Source organism: Chiloscyllium punctatum, chromosome 10 (genome assembly GCF_047496795.1).
Source record: "Chiloscyllium punctatum isolate Juve2018m chromosome 10, sChiPun1.3, whole genome shotgun sequence".
Classification (NCBI taxonomy): Eukaryota; Metazoa; Chordata; class Chondrichthyes; order Orectolobiformes; family Hemiscylliidae; genus Chiloscyllium; species Chiloscyllium punctatum.
The window spans coordinates 58,609,637-58,630,877 of NC_092748.1; the positions used below are offsets into that span (position 1 = coordinate 58,609,637).

General features: G+C 38.0%; 1 protein-coding gene across 3 annotated transcripts in view; it reads left to right on the forward strand.

Annotated features, from left to right (window-relative positions):
- The window catches only part of col28a2a (collagen, type XXVIII, alpha 2a), a 113,386-nt gene that overhangs the window by 89,216 nt on the left and 2,929 nt on the right, over positions 1-21,241 (forward strand). For all 3 annotated transcript variants that reach the window (XM_072579257.1, XM_072579255.1, XM_072579256.1), the window contains 10 exons: positions 1,058-1,126; positions 2,077-2,145; positions 2,296-2,364; positions 7,128-7,208; positions 9,197-9,232; positions 12,135-12,171; positions 15,602-16,159; positions 16,811-17,073; positions 17,344-17,527; positions 18,203-18,379. In XM_072579257.1, coding sequence (XP_072435358.1) covers positions 1,058-1,126; positions 2,077-2,145; positions 2,296-2,364; positions 7,128-7,208; positions 9,197-9,232; positions 12,135-12,171; positions 15,602-16,159; positions 16,811-17,073; positions 17,344-17,527; positions 18,203-18,379 — 1,543 coding nt within the window. The remainder of the gene's footprint in view (positions 1-1,057; positions 1,127-2,076; positions 2,146-2,295; positions 2,365-7,127; positions 7,209-9,196; positions 9,233-12,134; positions 12,172-15,601; positions 16,160-16,810; positions 17,074-17,343; positions 17,528-18,202; positions 18,380-21,241) is intronic.

Here is a 21,241-nt window from a genome sequence, read left to right on the forward strand (position 1 = left end):
GGGTTCACACGTGGGGATAGCACACTTCCCTTCCCCACATCTGGTTAGGCCTGTGTACAGAAGTGTGTGTAACTGAGCTCAAATTGTATTAGAGTTCCATACAAAATAATGTAATTCCATATAACATCTAATGCATATGCAATTCTATACTATGTATGTACAAATCCATTCAACAGATGTATAATTCCATTCAATAGACATACAATTCCATACAATAACATGCAATACCATACAATATGCACACACTTAACAGAATATTCACACATGCAATATACACACTTATTCATAGGATTCAGATATGCAGCAGACAAAAAAAAACACAGGCAATTCAGCCCAACTGAAACATTCCACTGTTAATCAACTGGGCCAGAAAACTAAGGATAGTGCGTTCCACCTCTGTGATCAACTGACCAGTCTAAACCCTGAAATCAAACATCCCAGTTTTGGAGCTATTCATTAAAACTCTGGCTCACTATCATCAAAGGCAACTAGGGAGAGGCAATAAATTCTGGCCAGCTGATGATACCCAATCCCAGAAATTTTAAAAAGTACAGTCAATGAAGAATGAAGAGTACCCCCTGCCCAACTCTCCAACACACCTCACTCAATTGTTCCAGGTAAATGGTAAATCTTCTGTTATAGTGTTAGATGGCACTTTACTGAGCACTTCAAGGAAACTCATTGCATCACTATTCTAGACTGGTCTGTTGCAGGCTTTTCCCAGCTGGCATTTCTACCACTAAAAGTCAATATATACTTAAGGGAAACAAAAACAGAAATTGCTGGAGGCAAGTCCGGCAGAGAGTGTGGAGAGGAAACACAGTTAACGTTTTGGGTCCAGTGATCCATCTTCACTAAATAGGATCTCACCAAAAGGGGATCCTATTTCTGTTTTGTTTAATTCATTTCTTACACCTCTGCAAAAACTAACCGCATTGAGGTATTTCTAACTCAGTTCACCTTTCATTGTAATAACCACTGAGTATATGTCATATTCCTTCTGCTGCATTTTTGGTGAATAACAAAATGATTCTTAATGATATATCTTATGTTTTAGGGTGATCCAGGAGCAAGAGGCCCAAGTGGTTTACCTGGACCACCAGGAGAAGGGATTCAAGGACAAAAGGTACCATCAGCTGTGATTGCATGCTTTATGTCTTCACTAAAAACTTGCATCGGCAGGCCCTCTAGCGAGAGATTACAGCAAACATTAGATTACTTACAGTGTGGAAACAGGCCCAACAAATCCACACCAACCCGCCAAAGCGAACCCACCCAAACCCATTCCCCTACATTTACCCCAGCATCTAACACTACGGACAATTTAGCACGGCCAATTCACCTAACTGTGGGAGGAAACCAGAGCACCCGCAGGAAACCCACACAGACACAGGGAGAATGTGCAAATTCCACACAGTCACCTGAGGCGTGAATTGAACCCGTGTCTCTGGCACTGTGAGGCAGCAGTGCTAACCATTGTGCCACCGTGCCACCCATGTAGATGAACCTTTTAGTGGTCAAAAAGCTTGATGATTTAAGGAGTTATTGAGTAAAGTTATTATGGTAAACTTACACTCAATGCAGAATAAGAAGACAGCCTAAGGTTTTATGCTTCATATTGAGTTTCCCCCATTTGTTTTGCTCTTCCCTCATTTGCAACTGTGTTGCCTGATCTAAACAAAACTCATTCAACAAAATAAATTTAGGAAACAAGTAATTTAAAGGAAGGGAAAAATCCAAGAAAATAAACAAATTACAAAAGGTCCTTGATTGACAAATATCTGACTTAGGTGTGTTCATACTTTTGAACACCATCCCATTTGGGTGAGTAATTTTGTATGTCTGACATACAAACATTTCCTGTCCTTATGAATGGCTACTTTATATTGTCCTGCCCTGTATTCCGACTTGCATACAAATGAGCTTGCGAATGGACTCTAAAATGGAACCTGTTTGCACCTCGGGGATGTCCGTGCACAAGTACAATTGCAATTGAATGTGTATGAATTGATTTTACACAAGTGTTAGTTTTTCTTATGTGAAACAGATTAACTGGATCCTTCTTATATAATTTAGGGAATATCTGGGAGATCAGGACCACCTGGTCCTCAAGGCCCTCCAGGTGAAGGCATTCAGGGACCTAAGGTATCTACAATAAATGCCATAAACAAAATTAAATGTTTTGTGGAATCGATGATCACAGAAGAGTTGTGATTTAGCTTTTAGCTATTAAATTTATCATTGTTGAATACAGAATTGAAACTAGCATTACCATTAATGGTCCTTATCTACCAGGGGGACGTAGGTGTGCAAGGATTGCCAGGACCTCGTGGACCACCAGGAGAAGGGCTCATGGGACCTAAGGTAAATGGCCAATTTGTGGGTTTACCCCTTGTCCAGTGGCCAGATTGACACCTACCTATTGACAGGCAAAGCTGTCCCTTTCCACCATTTGCGTGCCAGCTGAGGATATTGTCACTGTTAATTACAAGATGATGCAAACCTCCTCAAGACAGTGGAGTCTAATCTCTCCCAGAGCAAGTTAAGTGGTAAGTGGGTAATGGACAGCGAAGAAGGTTGCCTCTGAGAACAGCGGGATCTTGATCAGATGGGCCAATATGCTGATGAGTGGCAGATGGAGTTTAATTTAGATAAATGCGAGGTGCTGCATTTTGGAAAGGCAAATCAAGCCAGGACTTAGACACTAAATGGTAAGGTCCTGGGGAGTGTTGCTGAACAAAGAGACAGTGGAGTGCAAGTTTATAGTTCCTTTAAAGTGGAATCTCAGATAGATAGGATAGTGAAGAAGCTGTTTGGTATGCTTTCCTTTATTGTTTAGAGCATTGAGTATAGGAGTTGGGAGGTCATGTTGTACCTGTAGAGGACATTGGTTAGGCCACTTTTGGAATATTGTGTGGTCTCCCTCCTATAGGAAGGATGCTGTGAAACTTGAAAGGGTTCAGACAAAATTTACAAGGATGTAAATGGAGGTAAGCGAGTGTTCGTATCTAATCCAGTTAATAAGTTGTTAAATATCCAGGGGTTAAAAGTAAGAAGGTGAAATGATTACCTGGAGGGTTTGAGTTGATGGGAGAAGCTGAATAGTCTGGGGCTATTTTCCCCAGAGTGTTGGAGGGGTGACATTGTAGAGGCTTATAAAATCATGAGGGTAAATAGACAAGGTCTTTTTCCCAGGGTAGGGGAGTCCAAAACTAGAGAGCGTAGGTTTAAGGTGAGAGGGGAAAGATTTAAAAGGGACCTAAGGAATTGCTTTTTTCATGCAGAGGGTGGTGCATGTATGAAATGAGCTGTCAGAGGAAGTGGTGGAGGCAGATACAATTATAATATTTAAAAAGCATCTGGATGAGTATATGAATAGGAAAAGTTTATAGGGATATGGGCAAGGTGCTGGTAAATGGGACCAAATTAATTTAGGATACCTAGCCGGTGTGGACGAGTTGGACTGAGGGTCTGTTTCTGTACTGTACATCTCTTGACTCTATGACTCTAATTATCTGTGGGGCATATACCAGGCAGAATGTGAGATGTACACCATCTGGATCATGGAAAGTACCAGGCAGCTGGAGAATCTCCAGGAAAGCCACAGGACTCTGCCCATTTCCCTGCAATTGCACCAGAAAGAGAAAATGCTGCCGGTCCCTTCAGAAGTAATCACATGAAAGTTAAACATGCTCACCCTCTGGCAGCAAAGGGCTGCAGAGTCAGGTGTGGGATCTCACTCCACACAGAGCAGGTTAATATTAAAGCAAAATTAGATGGTAGTCATATGCAACTGGAGCATGATACAAAAAACTGAGGAAAAGCATGGTAATGTTAAAGTGATCAACTCTGACATGACCTCCCTTCCTTATGCAGTCATGTAGATTATCTGAATGTTGTTGAGATGTTTGGTCAATGATGTGCAATCCAAATGCATCAGCCTCAGCTTGGACATGACTAATTCCTCAGAACTGAGGGTGAAGACCACATCAGTCTAGAAGTAAAGTATGGGGCTGGATTTTCATAGAGGATGCAGGAAGCTGAGTTTGAAATGCTTTACAAGGGCCACGCCATGCCCATATTTTTGTTCTAGAGATGGAGGGTGAGATAGATTCAGGTCCATTGTCTCTGGAGGCAGGCCTGAGCTGGAAATGGAGGTAAGCGAGTGTTCGTATCTAATCCAGTTAATAAGTTGTTAAATATCCAGGGGTTAAAAGTAAGAAGGCGAATTGATGTTGAGAACTAATTAGCTAAATTGCATTCAAATATATACAGAGGAGAGTTAGTAAGGAGGAGGTTGAGTTTTATGGTGTTTGATTGGCTGAATTAAAACTCTAACTAGAAAGCCTGTGATGGACTTTGTTGAAAATCATTTATCTTCCAGTGAAAAACAGTGAGTACCAAAGTAGGTTGGTTTAAAGGCCTACATCAATTAGAATGCTAGCTTTGTTGTATTAAAGGCTATCAGGCAGTCTAGCCCTCACTCCTCATAGCGTCTTATGCCCCCCTGTTTGATCCATCACCTGTCCATGTGTACTTATAATCCCAAAGCCATCTCATATTTACATGTTACTCAGTTATCCCTATTATACTTCCCTATGTCACTTCACACCATGATTGCTCATGTCTCAATATCATCTTGCTATATCTATGCCCCCATCACACCCCCGCCCCATCTATGCCCCCTCATTGTTCCCCCATGTTTCCTCCATTCCCCCTCTTATTCCCTATGCTCAGTCACATCCCCCTACCTACTCCAAGGCTCCCATATCGACTTCATTCCCCCCTCGACATATAGCTATTTACCTAGAATTCATTATGAGCAAACCATAGGAGCTATGTTCAAACAAATATACTGAAAAATATTCATTTGTGACCCCATCCAAAAATGTACATTCCCTCAAGTGGTCACTTGGTTTAAAAACAAATGAACATTTATTTCACTAAATTAAATAAAAGACATTTAATACTTCCAGTAACCTCTTGCATCTGTCAATCAAACAGACTTCTACTGAATAAGTGTTCATGACCATTTTAAGTTTTTACAAGCATTCATAATAGGCTCAACTATTATAACAAACCTTATTAAATCTAAACAATGGAGTCAATTGAAATTGGATAAACTAGTAGCTATTCATGTTTTCTAATTTATACCTGGATGATCTGCCAAGTAATGCATTCCAGCTGCAATTGTGTATTTTCTGTAAGCTGCAGAACTTTTATTTTAATTTTAAAGAGTTGGGGATTTACATTACTTCAGATATGATATTTAAACATACCTTCAATCTACCCATCACAATCATTTATGCCTCCTCTACATAATCACAGGTTCCACACTGCTGGCTTAAACAATCAGAGCAGCAAAAACTGAATGTACTCAGCAGTGTAATCAAATGGCCTTGCGGAATTCAAGTTTTACATACATATAATTCACAGCTTCCCATTCCCCTGCAGCAGAATTGGGATCTACCACAAATTATGCATCTAGTTCCAGCCACCATTTTCAAAGGTCTCCCAAATCATCCTGATTGGCTAAAAATTTGGCAGTGCTACCATGACTAAAAATATTACAAAATTAGTTTTGAAAGGTTTTGCTATAGATAACAGGTATGTTAACAAACTGAAGAAAATGGTTCAGGGTCAATTGGAAGTTTTAAAAGGAACTGAATAAATCTTTGTTGAGAAAGGGAAATTAGACTATAGAGACACTCATAACACTGATGGATTTTTTCAGAGGAAACAGAAGATGAAACATCTTTGTTAAATTAGATGATCATTGAATGATGATTGATTAGGAGTGATGTCAATGTAGATGGAATTGAATGCTTCCATAACTTTATTTTCCACCATCTCCCCCATACCACCCCAGCAGGTTTGGGGGAGATGAGGCATTTAATCAGGTAGGAGGATGTCGGTAAGGGCTTGCCATCTTCCTACTTCTAACTCTCTCCTAAGAGGACTTCTTGCCTGGACACTAATTTTTTTATTCATTCATTGGATTATGGATTATGGGTGTCACTGGCTCAGTCAATAGTTATTGCCTATCCCTAACTGCTCTGAAGAAGGTAGTGATGAGCTTCCTTCGTAAACTCCTGCAGATGGTGGACTGTAGGTACATCCACTGTGCTTAAGAGAGTTCCAGGATGTTGACCCAGCAATAGTGAAGAACCGGTATTTTTTTTTAGATTAGGTTATATTTACAAGTCAGGATAGTGTGTTTCTTAGACCAGAACCTGGTGTTTATATGTATCAGCTGCCACAATCCTTCAAGGTGGCACAGGTTTGAAAGGTGCTGTCAAATAAGCTTGGGTGAGTTTTTGTGTCTTGTAGGTAGCACACACACTGTTGCTACTGAGGATCAATAGTAAAGGAATGAATTTTCAAGGTAGTGGATCGAGTGCCAATCAAGTGCCTTTGTCCTGGATGGTGTTGAGCTTGATTGTTGCTGGAGTTGCATTCATTCAGGAAAGTGGTGAGTATTCCATCAAATCCTTGACTTGTTTTTTGTAGATGTTGGACAAACAATGAGGAGACAGGTGGTGAGTTACTTGCAATAGAATTCCTAGCCTCTGATCTATTGTTGCAATCACAGTATTTCTGTAGCTAGTCTAGTTCAGTTTCTGTTCAGTGGTAATTCCCAGGGTGTTGATAGTGGGGAATTCATTGCTAGTGATAGAATTACCATTGAATCTTAAGGAGAGATTAATAAATTCTTGTTTAAGATGGCCATTGTTTGGCACTTGTGTGGCACAGATATTACTTGCCATTTATCACCCCAAGGAGAAAGTGAGGACTGCAGATGCTGGAGATCAGAGCTGAAAATGTGTTGCTGGAAAAGCGCAGCAGGTCAGGCAGCATCCAAGGAACAGGAGAATCGACGTTTTGGGCATCAGCCTGAAGAAGGGCTGATGCCCGAAATGTCGATTCTCCTGTTCCTTGGATGCTGCCTGACCTGCTGCGCTTTTCCAGCAACACATTTATCACCCCAATCCTTGATATTGTCCAGGTTTTGCTGCATATGAGCTTGGGGTGCTTCAATATCTAAGGAATTACAAATTTGCTGAATATCGTGCAGAATCAAAGGCAGAAGATCCTGAAATCAGCATTGTCATTTACTTATATTGCAGGGTGACCGTGGACTACCGGGAGAAAGAGGACAGAAGGGAGGGAAAGGAGATATGGGTGATTCTGGTTCTCCTGGCTTGTCTGTAAGTGTATAATTGTTCCTGTATTGATGTGTCATCTTGGTGTTTAATTCTAACATTCTCCTGAAAATGAAGAATCATAGCATCACATTCTTTGCAAATGAACTCCTTCAAATTTATTGGATGTTAACTGGTGGTTCCTTCCCATTTCTTATTGCAAACAGTGACTAACTTGTTCCACTCGTTCTCATGTTTGGAATTACTAGTTGCAGGGTGATTTCAGAACATATGGTTGAAATCTCATTCAGCAGGGAAAGAGAAAAATCCTGGCTTTCCTTTTTGGGCAGAATTTTCTGACTATTGTGACATGATTGAGCATGTTTTTTTCTTTCATCTAAAGTGGAATAAAAGGAAATATCAGGTGGAGTAAAGTGCTTGAATAGCAAGAGGCTTTGTATAATTCTTTTGTTGCAATACATTTATAGTAACATGTCACTTTATTGGAAGTATCACTATTTTAAAATGTTATTAATTTTTTTTGAAAAATTTTAGACAATTTTCATTTACTTCATAAGATTTATTTTTAAACATCACAGAAGTAATAAATTAAACTTGATATTCATAATTTGAAAGCAGACAGCAAATGAACCATTTGCAGAATATCAGTAAATCAAGAACCATTGAGGAAAATGTGTATGTGAAATGTTGGTTTTCCTATTGCAACTTTCATGGGAAATCAGGAAACAGGCAAGTATCTAGATGCGCGCTGCAAAGTCCCATGGGTGGCATGTGGATAAGACACTTTTAGGTAAATTTTCATCCTCACCACATGAACAGCAAACTGACAAACTAGCATCTGCTTCAACAATCCATCTGATTTTCATTCTGGTGTTTGGGCAATAACATCTGTACTATGTTTCACAGATTACCACACATCCAGTGAAAATAAAAATATTTTAGAATGTGAGACATGCCAAGGTACCATACAGTCAAGCTGGTACAGACTAGATCCACAGACTTTGATTACATCTTAGACCGTCATCTAACATTGATGTAATCTAAGTTTTCAATTTTGAGGGAGTGTTTTCAAGTAAGATGTTAAAATTGTGTCTTCTATTATTTGAAACGAAGATTAAAGGTCTCATAGCATTAATGAGACAGAAAGTTTCTGTGCCTTGTGAACCTTTTGCACACAATCAAATGAAGGTTAACTGGTTATTTCATTATGATTTGTGAGATTTTATTATATGTTCAAGTCTTCTTATGCTTTGCTCATTACCTCTGTTAAACATTGTGAAATGCTTTGATACTTATGCATATAAAAGTCTTCCTTTGAAGATCCACAGAATGGGGATAATTTTAACCCATCCAGTTGAGTAGAAACAAAATGTATAGGGGTTAAAATCTTCTGAATGTGCTTGCTACAGCGTTCCTGCCTAGTGACATTTAAACAGCCAGGTTTATGGCAGCAGAAGGACTCACCTGACAGACCATGATGGAGGTTTTATCAAACTTTTATGAGATGAGGTCAGATGATGCAATGTAATTTTAACTGCCAATTACAACAGTGATACCATGCTGAACCACTTATGAACATGTGAACAAGCAGGTGACACCCACAGGTGTCTTTTGTTGGTTGGGAGAAGTAGGAGTTCTCCTACAAGACTCAAAAAGAAACCATCCACCTGCCTTTTCTTCCCTTGATTACAGTAGACTCTGACCCCTCAACCTCTCAACAGCAGTTCCCACTGATGTTATCCTGCCATGTGAAATCCAGCCCCTGTCCACCAATCACTTTGTCATTTCATCAAGAGTCTGCATTGTTACAGAATGATAAAGCAAATAATCTGGCTCTGATATCTTTATTCCAGATCCATCATCTGTGTGAACTCACTTCATGCAATGACTATTCTCTAAGTTAAAATTACCTTCAATGATTTGGCAGTATTTAGTTACAATTATATCAATAGGTAATGAGTTAAACTACTATCTTTTTCTAACATTAATTGTTTTTATTTTAATTATTTTTATAATGATTTCCAATTACTTAGGGTAGACCTGGAGTAAAGGGTGATCCTGGATTAACTGTAAGTACACTTAATGCATCTTTCAAAGGCATCCCACAATGTGTCATGTATTATTTGCTAAGAGAGACAGTGGCACTGTGGATGTGAAATTGATTATGGGATAGAAATCAAAGATTTTTGGTGAAAATATGTTTCTCATAATTGAGGAAAAGTCTGTTTTTCATGAATTTACATTAGTTCCAATGGACGTTCTCATGTATATTAGTGGCCTAGACTTGGACTTGGGAATACAGTTTCAAAGATCAAGGACAACACAAAACTCTGAAATGTAGTTAGTAATGTGGATGATAAAAAGAGATCTTCAAAGAATCCAGATGGATGTGAGAAATGGGCAAATGAAGAGTTGAATTTTCAAGGAAGAATGAAGAAAGATGATATTAACAAAATGATACAATTTTAAAGTGAATGCATGCATATAAATCTTTTGAAGGAAGCACTAAAAGGTGAGTAGTCTGTTGAAAATTAAGTGAGATTCTTGGCCTTATTAATGGCAATTTTTAATAAAAAAAGCAAGGAAATTATGCTCAGCTAACGCATTGTTTTCAATCTGAAGGAAGTTTGTCAAGGCCTTAGAGTGCAGAAGAGATTTATGAGAACATGGAGAGACTGCTGGCCTTATAGGAGAGAAGGCTAGGAGGAAATTTGATGGAAATGTTTAAAATCATGAATGATTTTGACAGAATGAATATGAAAAAAGTTATTTCCAGTGGCGGAAGGTTTCATAAACAGAGGGCACAATTTGAAAGTGATTGACAAACAAAAGGGGAGGAGCTTAAGAAAACTCTTTTTTTTACACAATGAGTTCTTGTGATCAGGAACACAAAGGTGATTCAGTAATATATTCATAATTAATCAGATATATACTTGAAGAGAAAAGATTGCAGCACTATGGTATAAGAAGATATCAGTAGGGTCATACCAAGAATGCCCACCATGATGGGCTTATAGCTTTATTGTATTTTTCTATGATAAAATGCAACCTTTTTGATATAAGTTAATTGCCATTTCTAGGAATAGTGAATTACAAATATATTTATAACTTGTGAGAAAACCATGGGTCCCAAAAATCTGCAGGCCATAATCCAAGCAGCTATCTGGGACCAAGTCCAGTGGTATCCTCCTGTACTGTCTTCATTGACATTTCAGCAGTTAATAGTAAGGTTCCTGTTTCACATATGGCCACAACAAGGATCCATCTGTATTCAGAAAATCCTGAACATAGCTACCTTTTGAGGCTGGCAAGTGCTACCCCAAGCCAATGAGTCCAAAACCAAGTATTTTTTAATAGAATTTTTCAGGACTGAAGCCAATTTACCTTTTAAAAGGCAAATTGGAGAACTCTAGAAATGCTGAGGACCTTATTTAACCAGATCAATGCCATTTTCCAACAGATGGCACAAGACTCTCTTTAAAATGACAGCATGAGTCCAGCAGATCCTGCAAGGAAATCTATTTTTCCTCATAGTAATTTTGCTATAATACAGCATGCTGGATAACACTATTTGTTCAGAATTGGTATTGTACATGGATTCTGAGCATTCAGTCAACTGAATATACAGTATGAATGTTCTGTTCTACTGGTTATGTAGCTGGACAGTTAACCCATGGGTTTCAAATTCAAATCTAACCACAGCAAGTTATGAAATTAGTTATTTGTGGGATAATGTTAGAAATGCTGAATTGTTTGTAAAATCTGATACTTTGCTAATATGTCTCACCGAAACTAACCTGGCACTCTGTATGTGACTATTACATGATTGATATTGAATACCTTGAAGGACAATAATTAATGCTGTTTTGCTAATTTTACTGACAGAAAGTACACAAGAAGTGATATTTGAGAACAAGTTAGTTTAAACTGAGAACACATGGTTATCACATTTGTAGGGCATTGCCTTAGCCATTCTGTCACTTTAAGCTTTCTGAGCATTTTCAGCACTTAAATACGGTCAATATTTGTGTCATTCACATTCACGTTTTTTTTCATGTCCGCAACAGCAAACTGAGTAAACAATTGGTAAGATAAGTCCAGATATAAATTAATTGAGCTACTTTATTTCATAACAAATGAACATAAGACCCAATTCAGATTCAATTCAGTTAGTTCATCATTATTAGTTCATTGTATAATTGCATTCATATAATAATACAAAATAACAATTACACTGCTTCTCCATATCACAGGTTGTGTTTGATTTCAACAAGATAATTTTTACCTAGACCCCTGCAATCCATCTTTATCACAGCCTTTGCTTGACATGACTGTCATTGTCACCTTTACTGTGTCTTTACATCTGTCTCTGTTGGTTGGAAATGAAGTCCTTGAGACTTCACAACATAAAGGCTCCTGATTGTTTATATTCTTTAAAGAGAACATCCTAATTAGTACACTATTCACATGTCACCCAGGTGCCTTCTTCTAACTCTGGCAAAATCGTATATTCATGTTTTTATCTATTTTGGTTGACATGCCCATCAAATGGAGAAACGCTGGAATGACATGATAAATAATTTTCTGCTTCCCACATTTGTTGTGAGCATTACGTATTTCCAGGTGAGATACAGCATTAACCAGAAGCAGATCAAAATATGCTCTACTCTGCCTCCATTTTCGAGCTGAACGATGATATCTATTCCATAAGATATCAACCCCTACTGCATCCCACCTCTACATATGTAACATTACAAATGTGTAAAAATATAGAAAATATTCAGTTCCTAACATTTTCATTCTCCATTTTTGTGATCACAATTCCTGAGCAAATTCACAAACTGCACTTTCTAAAAAAACATTTTCCAGGACAAGCTTATGAATATTTTTGTCTTGTATCTTATTGGTACAGAGGTTTTATTTTTAAAAATCATTAATTATTTTCATATTTAATTTATAAACTATAATTAGAGAGAGGACATCATCAGAATGATAAAGGAAATCTGTGGTAAGTTGTCTGTCATCTTTTATGGCCTACTTACTCTTTTTTTAATGTTGTCATAGTACCATCTACTCTAAGTAGTTGCAATTGGTAAAACCATGTAATGAAGGTGATGGTTACCTTAGAAAAGAAAAAAAAGTAGATTTTCTTCCAGATATTATCAAACCAATAAGTAGAATTGTGTTTTTAAAATCATCTTGGGTGTCAGGAGAAATTATGATTAACTAATTTATTGGAATTTTTGAGGGATTAACATGCACAGTGGATAAAAGGGATCCTGTAGATGTACCATACTTGGATTTTCAGAAGGCATTTGTTAAGAAGCCAGCTTTGATGTGGTTATTGCAGAAAACAAACTCCCATGGTATACTGGATAACATATTAGCATGGATAAATGATTGGCTGGCTGACAGGCAGAAAACAATCAGTATGCATCAGTGGATCTCTGTCTGCTTGGCTGGATGTGATAAGCAGAGTCCCACAGTTGTCAACATTTTGCAATTTATATCAATTATAAGATGAGGTAGCGAAGGCATGGTCACTAACTTCACAGACAACACAAAGATAAGCAGGAAAGTTTGTTGAACAGTGGATATTAGGAGGATACAAACAGATCTAGCTAAGTTGAGTGAATGGGCAAAAGTTTAGCAGATGGAGTATAACATGGGTACATATGAAATTATTCCCTTGGCAGGAAGAAAGAAAGGCAGATTATTACTTCAATGGAGAATAACTGCAAAACTTTCAAGTGCAGAGAAATTCAGGTATTCTAGTGAATGAGTCACAAAGATTAATTACACATGTACAACACATAATGAACGAGGCTAATGTGATGCTTTTGTTTATTATGAAAGGAATTGGTTATAAAAGTAAGGGTACTTTGTTTCAATTATACAGGAGATTGGTGTGACCACATCTCGAGTCCTGTGTTCTATTTTGCTCTGTTTTAAGGAAGGATATAAATGCATGGAGGCAGTTCAAAAAAGATTTATTAAATTGATGTCTTGAACAAGTGGGTTGTTTTATGAGGAGAGGTTGGACAGGGTGGATCTGTTTCAGGACTAAGGGATGGCTGTTTAATAATTAAGAGTTGCCCTTGTGGGCAGAAATGAGTTTTTTCTTCTCCAAGAATTGTGCAATTTTGGAAGTTTGTCTCAGAAGGTGGTGGAGGCTCGGGTCATTGAGTACTTTTAAGGTGGAGTTGGTTGATTTTTTGTTAGGTAGGGGAATCGAGAATTATAGAGGAACATGAATGTGGAATTCAAAACACAAACAGATCAACATGATCTTACTGAATGGCAATGCAGGCTCAAGGGGCCAAAGGAGCTACTTCTGCTCCTAATTCATATATTTGTATGCCTGTAACCACTTCTGAACTGTTCTATTGATAAATGTACACTATGTAATAGAGTCATAGAGATGTACAATATGGAAACAGACCCTTCGGTCGAATTCATCAATGCCGACCAGATATCCCAACCCAATCCAATCCCACCTGCCAGCATCCGGCCCATATCCCTCCAAACCCTTCCTATTCATATACCCATCCAAATGCCTTTTAATTATTGCAATTGTACCAGACTCCACCACTTCCTCTGGCAGCTCATTCCATACACATACTACCCCTCTTTCCCCTCTCTTCCTAAACCTATGCCCTCTAGTTCTGGACTCCCCCCATCCCAGGGAAACGACTTTGCCTATTTATCCTATCCATGCCCCTCATAATTTTGTACACCTCTATAAGGTCACCCCTTAGCCTCCAATGCTCCAGGGAAAACAGCCCCAGACTGTTCAGCCTCTCCCTACAGCTCAAGTCTTTCAACCCTGGCAACATCCTTGTAAATTTTTTCTGAACCCTTTCCAGTTTCACAACATCTTTCTGCTCGGAAGGAGACCAGACTTGCATGCAATATTCCAACAGTGGCCTAACCCATGTCCTGTATAGCCGCAACATGACCTCCCAACTCCTGTACTCAATATTCTGACCAATAAAGGAAACCATACCAAATGCCTTCTTCACTATCCTATCTACCTGTGACTCCACTTTCAAGGAGTTATGAACCTGCACTCCAAGGTCTCTTTGTTCAGCAACACTCCCTAGGACCTGCTTTATTTCCCAATAGTAGGTCAGGTTTTGTAGGTACATCCACATACTGAATCAGAAAACTTTCTTGTTCACAACAAATTCCTCTCCATCTAAACCCTTAACACAATGGCATTCCCAGTCTATGTTTGGAAAGATAAAATCCTCTACTATAACCACTTTATTATTCTTACAGATAGCTGAGATCTCCTAACAAGTTTTTTTCTCAATTTCCCTCTGACTATTAGGGGTCTATAATGCAATAAGGTGATCATCCCTTTCTTATTTCTCAGTTCCACCCAAATAACTTCCTAAGATGTATTTCTGGAAATATCCTCCATCAGTATAGCTGTAATGCTATACCTTATCAAAAACGTCACACCCCCTCCTCTCTTGCCTCCCTTTCTATTCTTCCTGAAGCATTTGTAACCTGAAACATTAAGCTGCCAGTCCTGCCCACCTCTTACCTTTCCTGGAGTTAACCCATCTATGTGACTGTATCCGAGACTTACCCCCTTCCTATAACTGCCATCCATCACATACCATTGCTGTTGCAAATTCCTCATTGCCTCTAACTGTCCCTCCAACCAATCCATTCAATCTGATAGGATTCGCAACCAACAGCATTTATTGCAGATATAATCCGCAGTAACCCTTAAATTCTCTTTAAACTCCCGCATCTGACAAGAAGTGCATATCACTCTACTAAAGGCCATTATTGCTCCTTCACAATCTACAGACCCAGAAAATAACACCATCATTTCCTCTAAAAAATACTTCCCCAGGTGAAATTAATAGTTATGGCTTATATTTTAAGTTTAATCAAGAGACATATCTCAAAAAACATATAGGTAAAAACAATGACTGCAGATGCTGAAAACCAAATACTGGATTAGTGGTGCTGGAAGAGCACAGCAGTTCAGGCAGCATCCAACAAGCAGCGAAATCGACGTTTCGGGCAAAAGCCCTTCATCAGGAATAATGAAGGGCTTTTGCCCAAAACGTCGATTTCACTGCTCGTTGGATGCTGCCTGAACTGCTGTGCTCTTCCAGCACCACTAATCCAGTATCAAAAAACATATAATCAAGAAAGAACCCACTCTACTCACTACTGCAGACTTTCTGTAGTTCTATCTCAATTACCTTCCAAATTGTTGCCTGGTTTTTTAGCAATGACAAGAAGTTTATATGGAAGCTATTCACCAAAGCATTAATCTGTTACTTCTAACAACACATTAGTTATTAATAATTTTAGCTTATTTAACTGTTTTAAATATAACTTTGATACGCTGACACTTCTTAAATAGTATCTATTTTTAATCAATGCATTATTTCAATTCTTTTACTTTACAGGCTGTGGAATTAAATGTAAAGAAAGACCAATGGAACTTGTCTTTGTGATTGATAGCTCAGAGAGTGTGGGTCCAGATAATTTTGAAATCATAAAAGATTTTGTCACTGCACTCGTTGACAAAGTAACAGTTGGTAGAAATGCCACCCGAATTGGTCTTGTACTCTACAGCTTGGAAGTACGATTAGAATTTGGTCTAAGTCGACACCTTACACAACAAGATGTCAAACAGGCAATCAGGAAAATGCTATACATGGGAGAAGGCACGCATACTGGAACTGCCATTCGCAAAGCAACACAGGAGGGATTCTATGGAGCCCGACCTGGTGTGAAGAAAGTTGCTATAGTATTAACAGATGGACAGGCAGACAGAAGGGAGACTGTTAAACTGGATGTTGCTGTGCGTGAGGCCCATGCTGCAAATATAGAAATGTTTGCAATTGGTATTGTAAATACCACAGACCCAACTCAAGCTGAATTTTTACGTGAGCTCAACCTAATTGCTTCAGATCCCGATACTGAACATATGTACCTCATTGATGATTTCAATACTCTTGCAGGTTTGTGCCTTGTTTTGCTGTATCACCACTTAATAGTTTTTTTTCTAATAATAAAGGCTTTAAATACAACATTTTACTATGTTCACACTTAGGTGGAAAATGGAATAATTATTAATCAGCTAAGAAATCAACAGTATCATAGTATAAAACCAGAGATTAAGCTTGAACTTTAAACTTAGTTGTATTAGAAATTGTAAAGACATTGTTGTGTCAACTTTACCAAAGCAGGAATATGTATTTGCAAAATTTAGAGGAGGCCCCTCTTAAGTCATTCAAACACATCTCCTAATGGTCACCCGTGGAGTGGCATCTGTAGTAAGGTCAAAACATTCATGAGCTTGACTTTCAACAATAAAGAATATAAAAGAAAGAACTATGGTTGGTGGAAATCCGAAATAAAAACTCAGCAGTTCTGGCAGCATCTGTGGAGAGAGAACCAGAATTAACATTTTGAGTCCAATATGACGCTTCTTTGAAAAGATATTTATGGGTCCTCCAATTGTCCAGTCATAATGTAATGTGATTATTACATTTATATCATTAGCCTCTGTTGGTTAAAAAGGATTGATAAAGACTTAGTTGGCATTCAGGAATAAAGGACTTTACTAATGGGAATTACAAGAAAAGTGTTTTCCTTCCTTCCATTTTTAGCTCTGGAATCAAAATTGGTCAGACAGTTCTGTGAAGACGAAAATGGTGCATTGATTTACAACCGTGTTAGAAATGGAGTAATAACAAATAGAAGTCCATTATATTATGTTCCTAGTTCTACACCTACCAGAAGTAAAATTGAGTTAAGTTCTCCAAAACCTACACAAACAATTGCGTCTGGGAAGGTGAAAATAACTGCGCAAGTGAAACCATCTCTATCTGGATCTACCTCAACTGGAAAGTTTACAAAAGTCAATAAACAGGTATCAGTTGATCTTATCTATTCTGCATTCTTATTTTACAATATGAAAGAAAATTCATCAACATGCCTCTTCATAAAGTGGAGCTGTTGGCAAATGTTTTGGATGTATCAAGTCACATAAAAATTTGAGTAAATCGACAGAGATTGAAAATGAGGGGCTTTTTTAAATGTCAAAAGAAAATAGTAGAACTATTGTCAGCAATAATTTTGATTGCAATTTAATTGTTTTCTTCACGTACACAATCAGTAATTGATGTCTTGCATCATACAGATGAACCAAAATCCACAAGCACATGATAAGCAGAAAGAAGATTACAAGTTTCAAGTTCTTTCATCTCCTTCAAAGGGCAGTAGCTACCTGTCAACCAGTAAACAAGTACCAGGTCTACACTCACAATTAGTTAAACCAGTGAAAGAATCCACAGTCTCCCCAACAGTAAAAATTCCAGTTTCAGGTAAGATTGTATTTTTACATCTGCAGCATAAATTATGGTTGAAGCCTGGAAACTGAAATGATTAAAATGTAATATGTTTACCTGAGATGGGTTTGAATTTTGGCACTGGGTTACTAGGATAATACAAGAATACTGCTTTAACTGATTTGGAATAGTCTCAAAGAAGTGCAATAAAATAAATACAGTTGTTCGGTGCTAAGCTGGAAGCTTTGCTTAACAATATTAAATTGTCCAAGGAAAGCTGGTTTGAGTATTGCATTATGGTATATTTGAGATTTGGCATAATTAGTTCAAAGAAGGAGGGATATTTTTCAACACCAGAAAACATCTGTTTGTAATATATAAAATCCTGGACAATATTTATCTTTAACTCAAAACAGCAAAAAAGCAGGTTCACCTCATTATTATTTGGCAATGTAAACAAAATGCATGCCAAGTATGTCTTGAGAAAAGATGTGAGAAGACCTTTAATATGTAGATCCTTCTTTGACCAAAGGTGGGGAAGATATGTACTGCCCTTGATTCTATTTGACTTTTATAAAATGTTATGATTCCAAATATAAAATCTACAACAAGTTTGCATTGATAAGTGATTATTTTTCAAACATATCTCAATTATTTTGGATTCTAACAGTTGCAATTTGTGTTCAAATATTCCACTTATCTTTTTTCTAGACCCTCTCTGTCAGCTCCATTTAGACCAGGGAACGTGTCGGGACTATATAATTAAATGGTATTATGACAAACAGGCCAATGCCTGTGCACAGTTTTGGTATGGTGGCTGCAGTGGAAATGCTAATCGTTTTGACACTGAAGACAAATGCAGGAAGACCTGTGTAGTTTCCAGTACAGGTATGACCTTTATGCTTTAAAGTACATTTTATGTATTCATTTTAAAAATAGTTTATAGGATATGATGATGAAAACATTACAACAATGGAGTACAAGATAAGATAATTCTCTTCATCATTATTGTATCATTAGCCTTAGATTAGTTAAATAAAAAGACAGGAATAATCCACAGTAAAAATACTTAGTTTGAGGAGAACCTATTAAAGTAGTTGGAGGGCTTGCCCCGAGTTAATGGAAATGTAAAATTGGCAGGCATGCCTGCAACAGAAAATTTGGACTGCTTTTAAAGAGGTGTTGTTTCAAGCACAGACGAAGTACATTCCTACAAGGAGGAAAGTTCAGGCAAGCCAGAGCTCCCTGAATGATGAATAAATAGTAAATTGGAAGAATCAGGAAAAGTACATATATGCAGATGTCAGGTTGATAGGACAAATGAGAAGCAAGGCGCATAAAGGAAATTCAGAGGGTAAGTGTAAAAGGAAATGAGAGGCAAGAAGAATGTGAAGAAACTGACAACTAACCTAAAAGGGAATCCAAAAGTCTTATGTAGGTATATAAATGATAAAAGAGTAGTCAGAGGAAGTTTGTGCTAATCAGGGACCAAAAAGGGATTCTATGCTTGGAGGCAGAGAGCATGACTGAGATACTAAATGAATACTTTTCCCTGCTAAAGACAGCTGAAAACTGTGCCTTCAAAACTGTAGTGAAGGAGGTGATAAATAAGACAATGTATAGTTTAAAAATTTAATAAAGATGAAGTTTTGGAACAATTGACAGTTTAAAATTGATGTGGCAGCAGGACCAGATGGGATATATTTAAGGATGCAGAGGAAATTAAGAATAGTCATTGCAGAGGCACTGGTCATAACTTTGCTGACCTCCTCAGATCCATGATTCATGCCAGAGGACTGGAAAACTGCAGGTGTTCTTTGTTCAAAATCCAGTGTAAAGTTAAACTAGCAATTGTCAGTCAGTTGAACTTCAAAGGTTAGAAAGCTTTAGCCAGTGTTAATCCAGATCAAGGTAAATTGTGACTTGGACAAATGTCAATCCATTAAGAAAAAAACAGCATAGATTTATTAAAAGCAAATCATGTACAATTATATTGACTGCATGTTTGATGCAGTAACAGAAAATCTGATGAGGGTAATGTGTTTTGATGTGGTGTTATCTGGGCTTCCAAAAGTGGTTTTGAAGAGTGCCACTCTTTGATGTTTGATGTTGGCTAAACAATAGGAAACAAAGAGTAGTGACAAATGGTTATTTCTTGGACTGGTAGAAAGTATATAGGGGTGTTTTCAGGGACCAACACTAAGGCCACTACATTTCTTTATTCACATGAACAATTTACTCTTGGGTGCACAGTGCACAATTACAAAATTTGCAGATGGCACAAACTTGGGAGCATTGTGAACTGTGAGGAGGATAGTGACAGAAGTTGTGTAGACATAGCAAAAAAAAACTCACTCGAAGCTCCAGGTCACTGATAAGTCCTTCTCTGAAACAGATGAGAAAATGGGTTTTTCACTAAACACCGCTATATTGTTGAGTCCAGGCCAGAAGTATACAAGCAAGCAGTAATCAATGTAAAGTGCTTGCACTCATTTTGTACCACAACTTATCAGAAATAGAATGATATGTGAATATATTCCATTCATAGAATCATTGAATTTTATAGTACAGAAGGAGGTCATTTGATTTTTGGAATACTTAATAGCAATTTGGCACAGTGGCTCAGTGGTTAATGCCACTGTCTCTCAGCACCAGGTACATGGGTTTGATTCCACCCTCAGGCAACTGTCTGTGTCGAGTTTGCACGTTCTCCCCATGTCTGCATGGGTTTTCTCTGGGTGATCCAGTTTCTTGCTAAACTACCCATAGTGTCCAGGGATGTGCAGGTTAGGTGGGTTAGCCATGGGAAGTGCAAACTTACAGGGATAGGATAGGAGGGCAGGTCTGGGTGGGGTGCTTTTTGGAAGGTCCCATTCTCTAGCCCTATCTCTGTAGCCTTCTAAATTCATTGCTTTCAAATTTCTATCTAGCTTTCTTTTGAAATATTGTTTGAATCCACCTCCGCAATTGTCCCAGGCAGCAAATTCCAAACAACAACAACTCTGAGCTGGGAAGTTTCTCCTCATCTCACTCCTAGTTCTCTTGCTGACAATCTTAAAATTGTAGCCCCGAGTCAATGATATACTGATTAGTGAAAACAAAATATATTCATAATTTTGAACACTTCAATAAGGTTACCTCTTAACCTTCTCTGTTCCAAGGAGAAAAATCCTAACTTTTTCATTTTTCCTTGTATCTAAAATCCTTCGTTCCTGGTATCATTACAGTAAATCTCCTTTGCGCTGTGTCCAGGTCTTTAACATCCTTTTTTACTTAAGGTGCCCAGAACTGAACACAATACTCCAAGTGTGGTCTGACCAATGATTTGTAGAGGTGTAACATCACTTCCTTCCTTTTATACTCTATGCCTCAAATTATAAACTCAACGATCTTATAAGCCTTCTTAAGAATTGTTTCAACTTGCCTGGCCACTTTAGAATTATACACCCGAACCCCAAGGTCCCTCTGCTCCTGTATTACCCTCAAAGTTGTACCATTGACTCTGTTTTGTCTTTCCATGTTTATATCAAAAGGCATTAACCCCCATTTCTTGACATTGGAATTCACCTGCCAGGTGTCTGCCTTTTTGGCCAAATTGTCAATGTCCCTTTGAATTTGCACAGCGTCTTCCTCACAATTCACCACTTTCCCTAGCTTTGTATATTCGCAAATTTAGAACTTTTGCCTTCTTACACCCATCCAAATTGTTCACATAAATCAGAAAAAGCAAGGGTCCCAACATCGATCCCT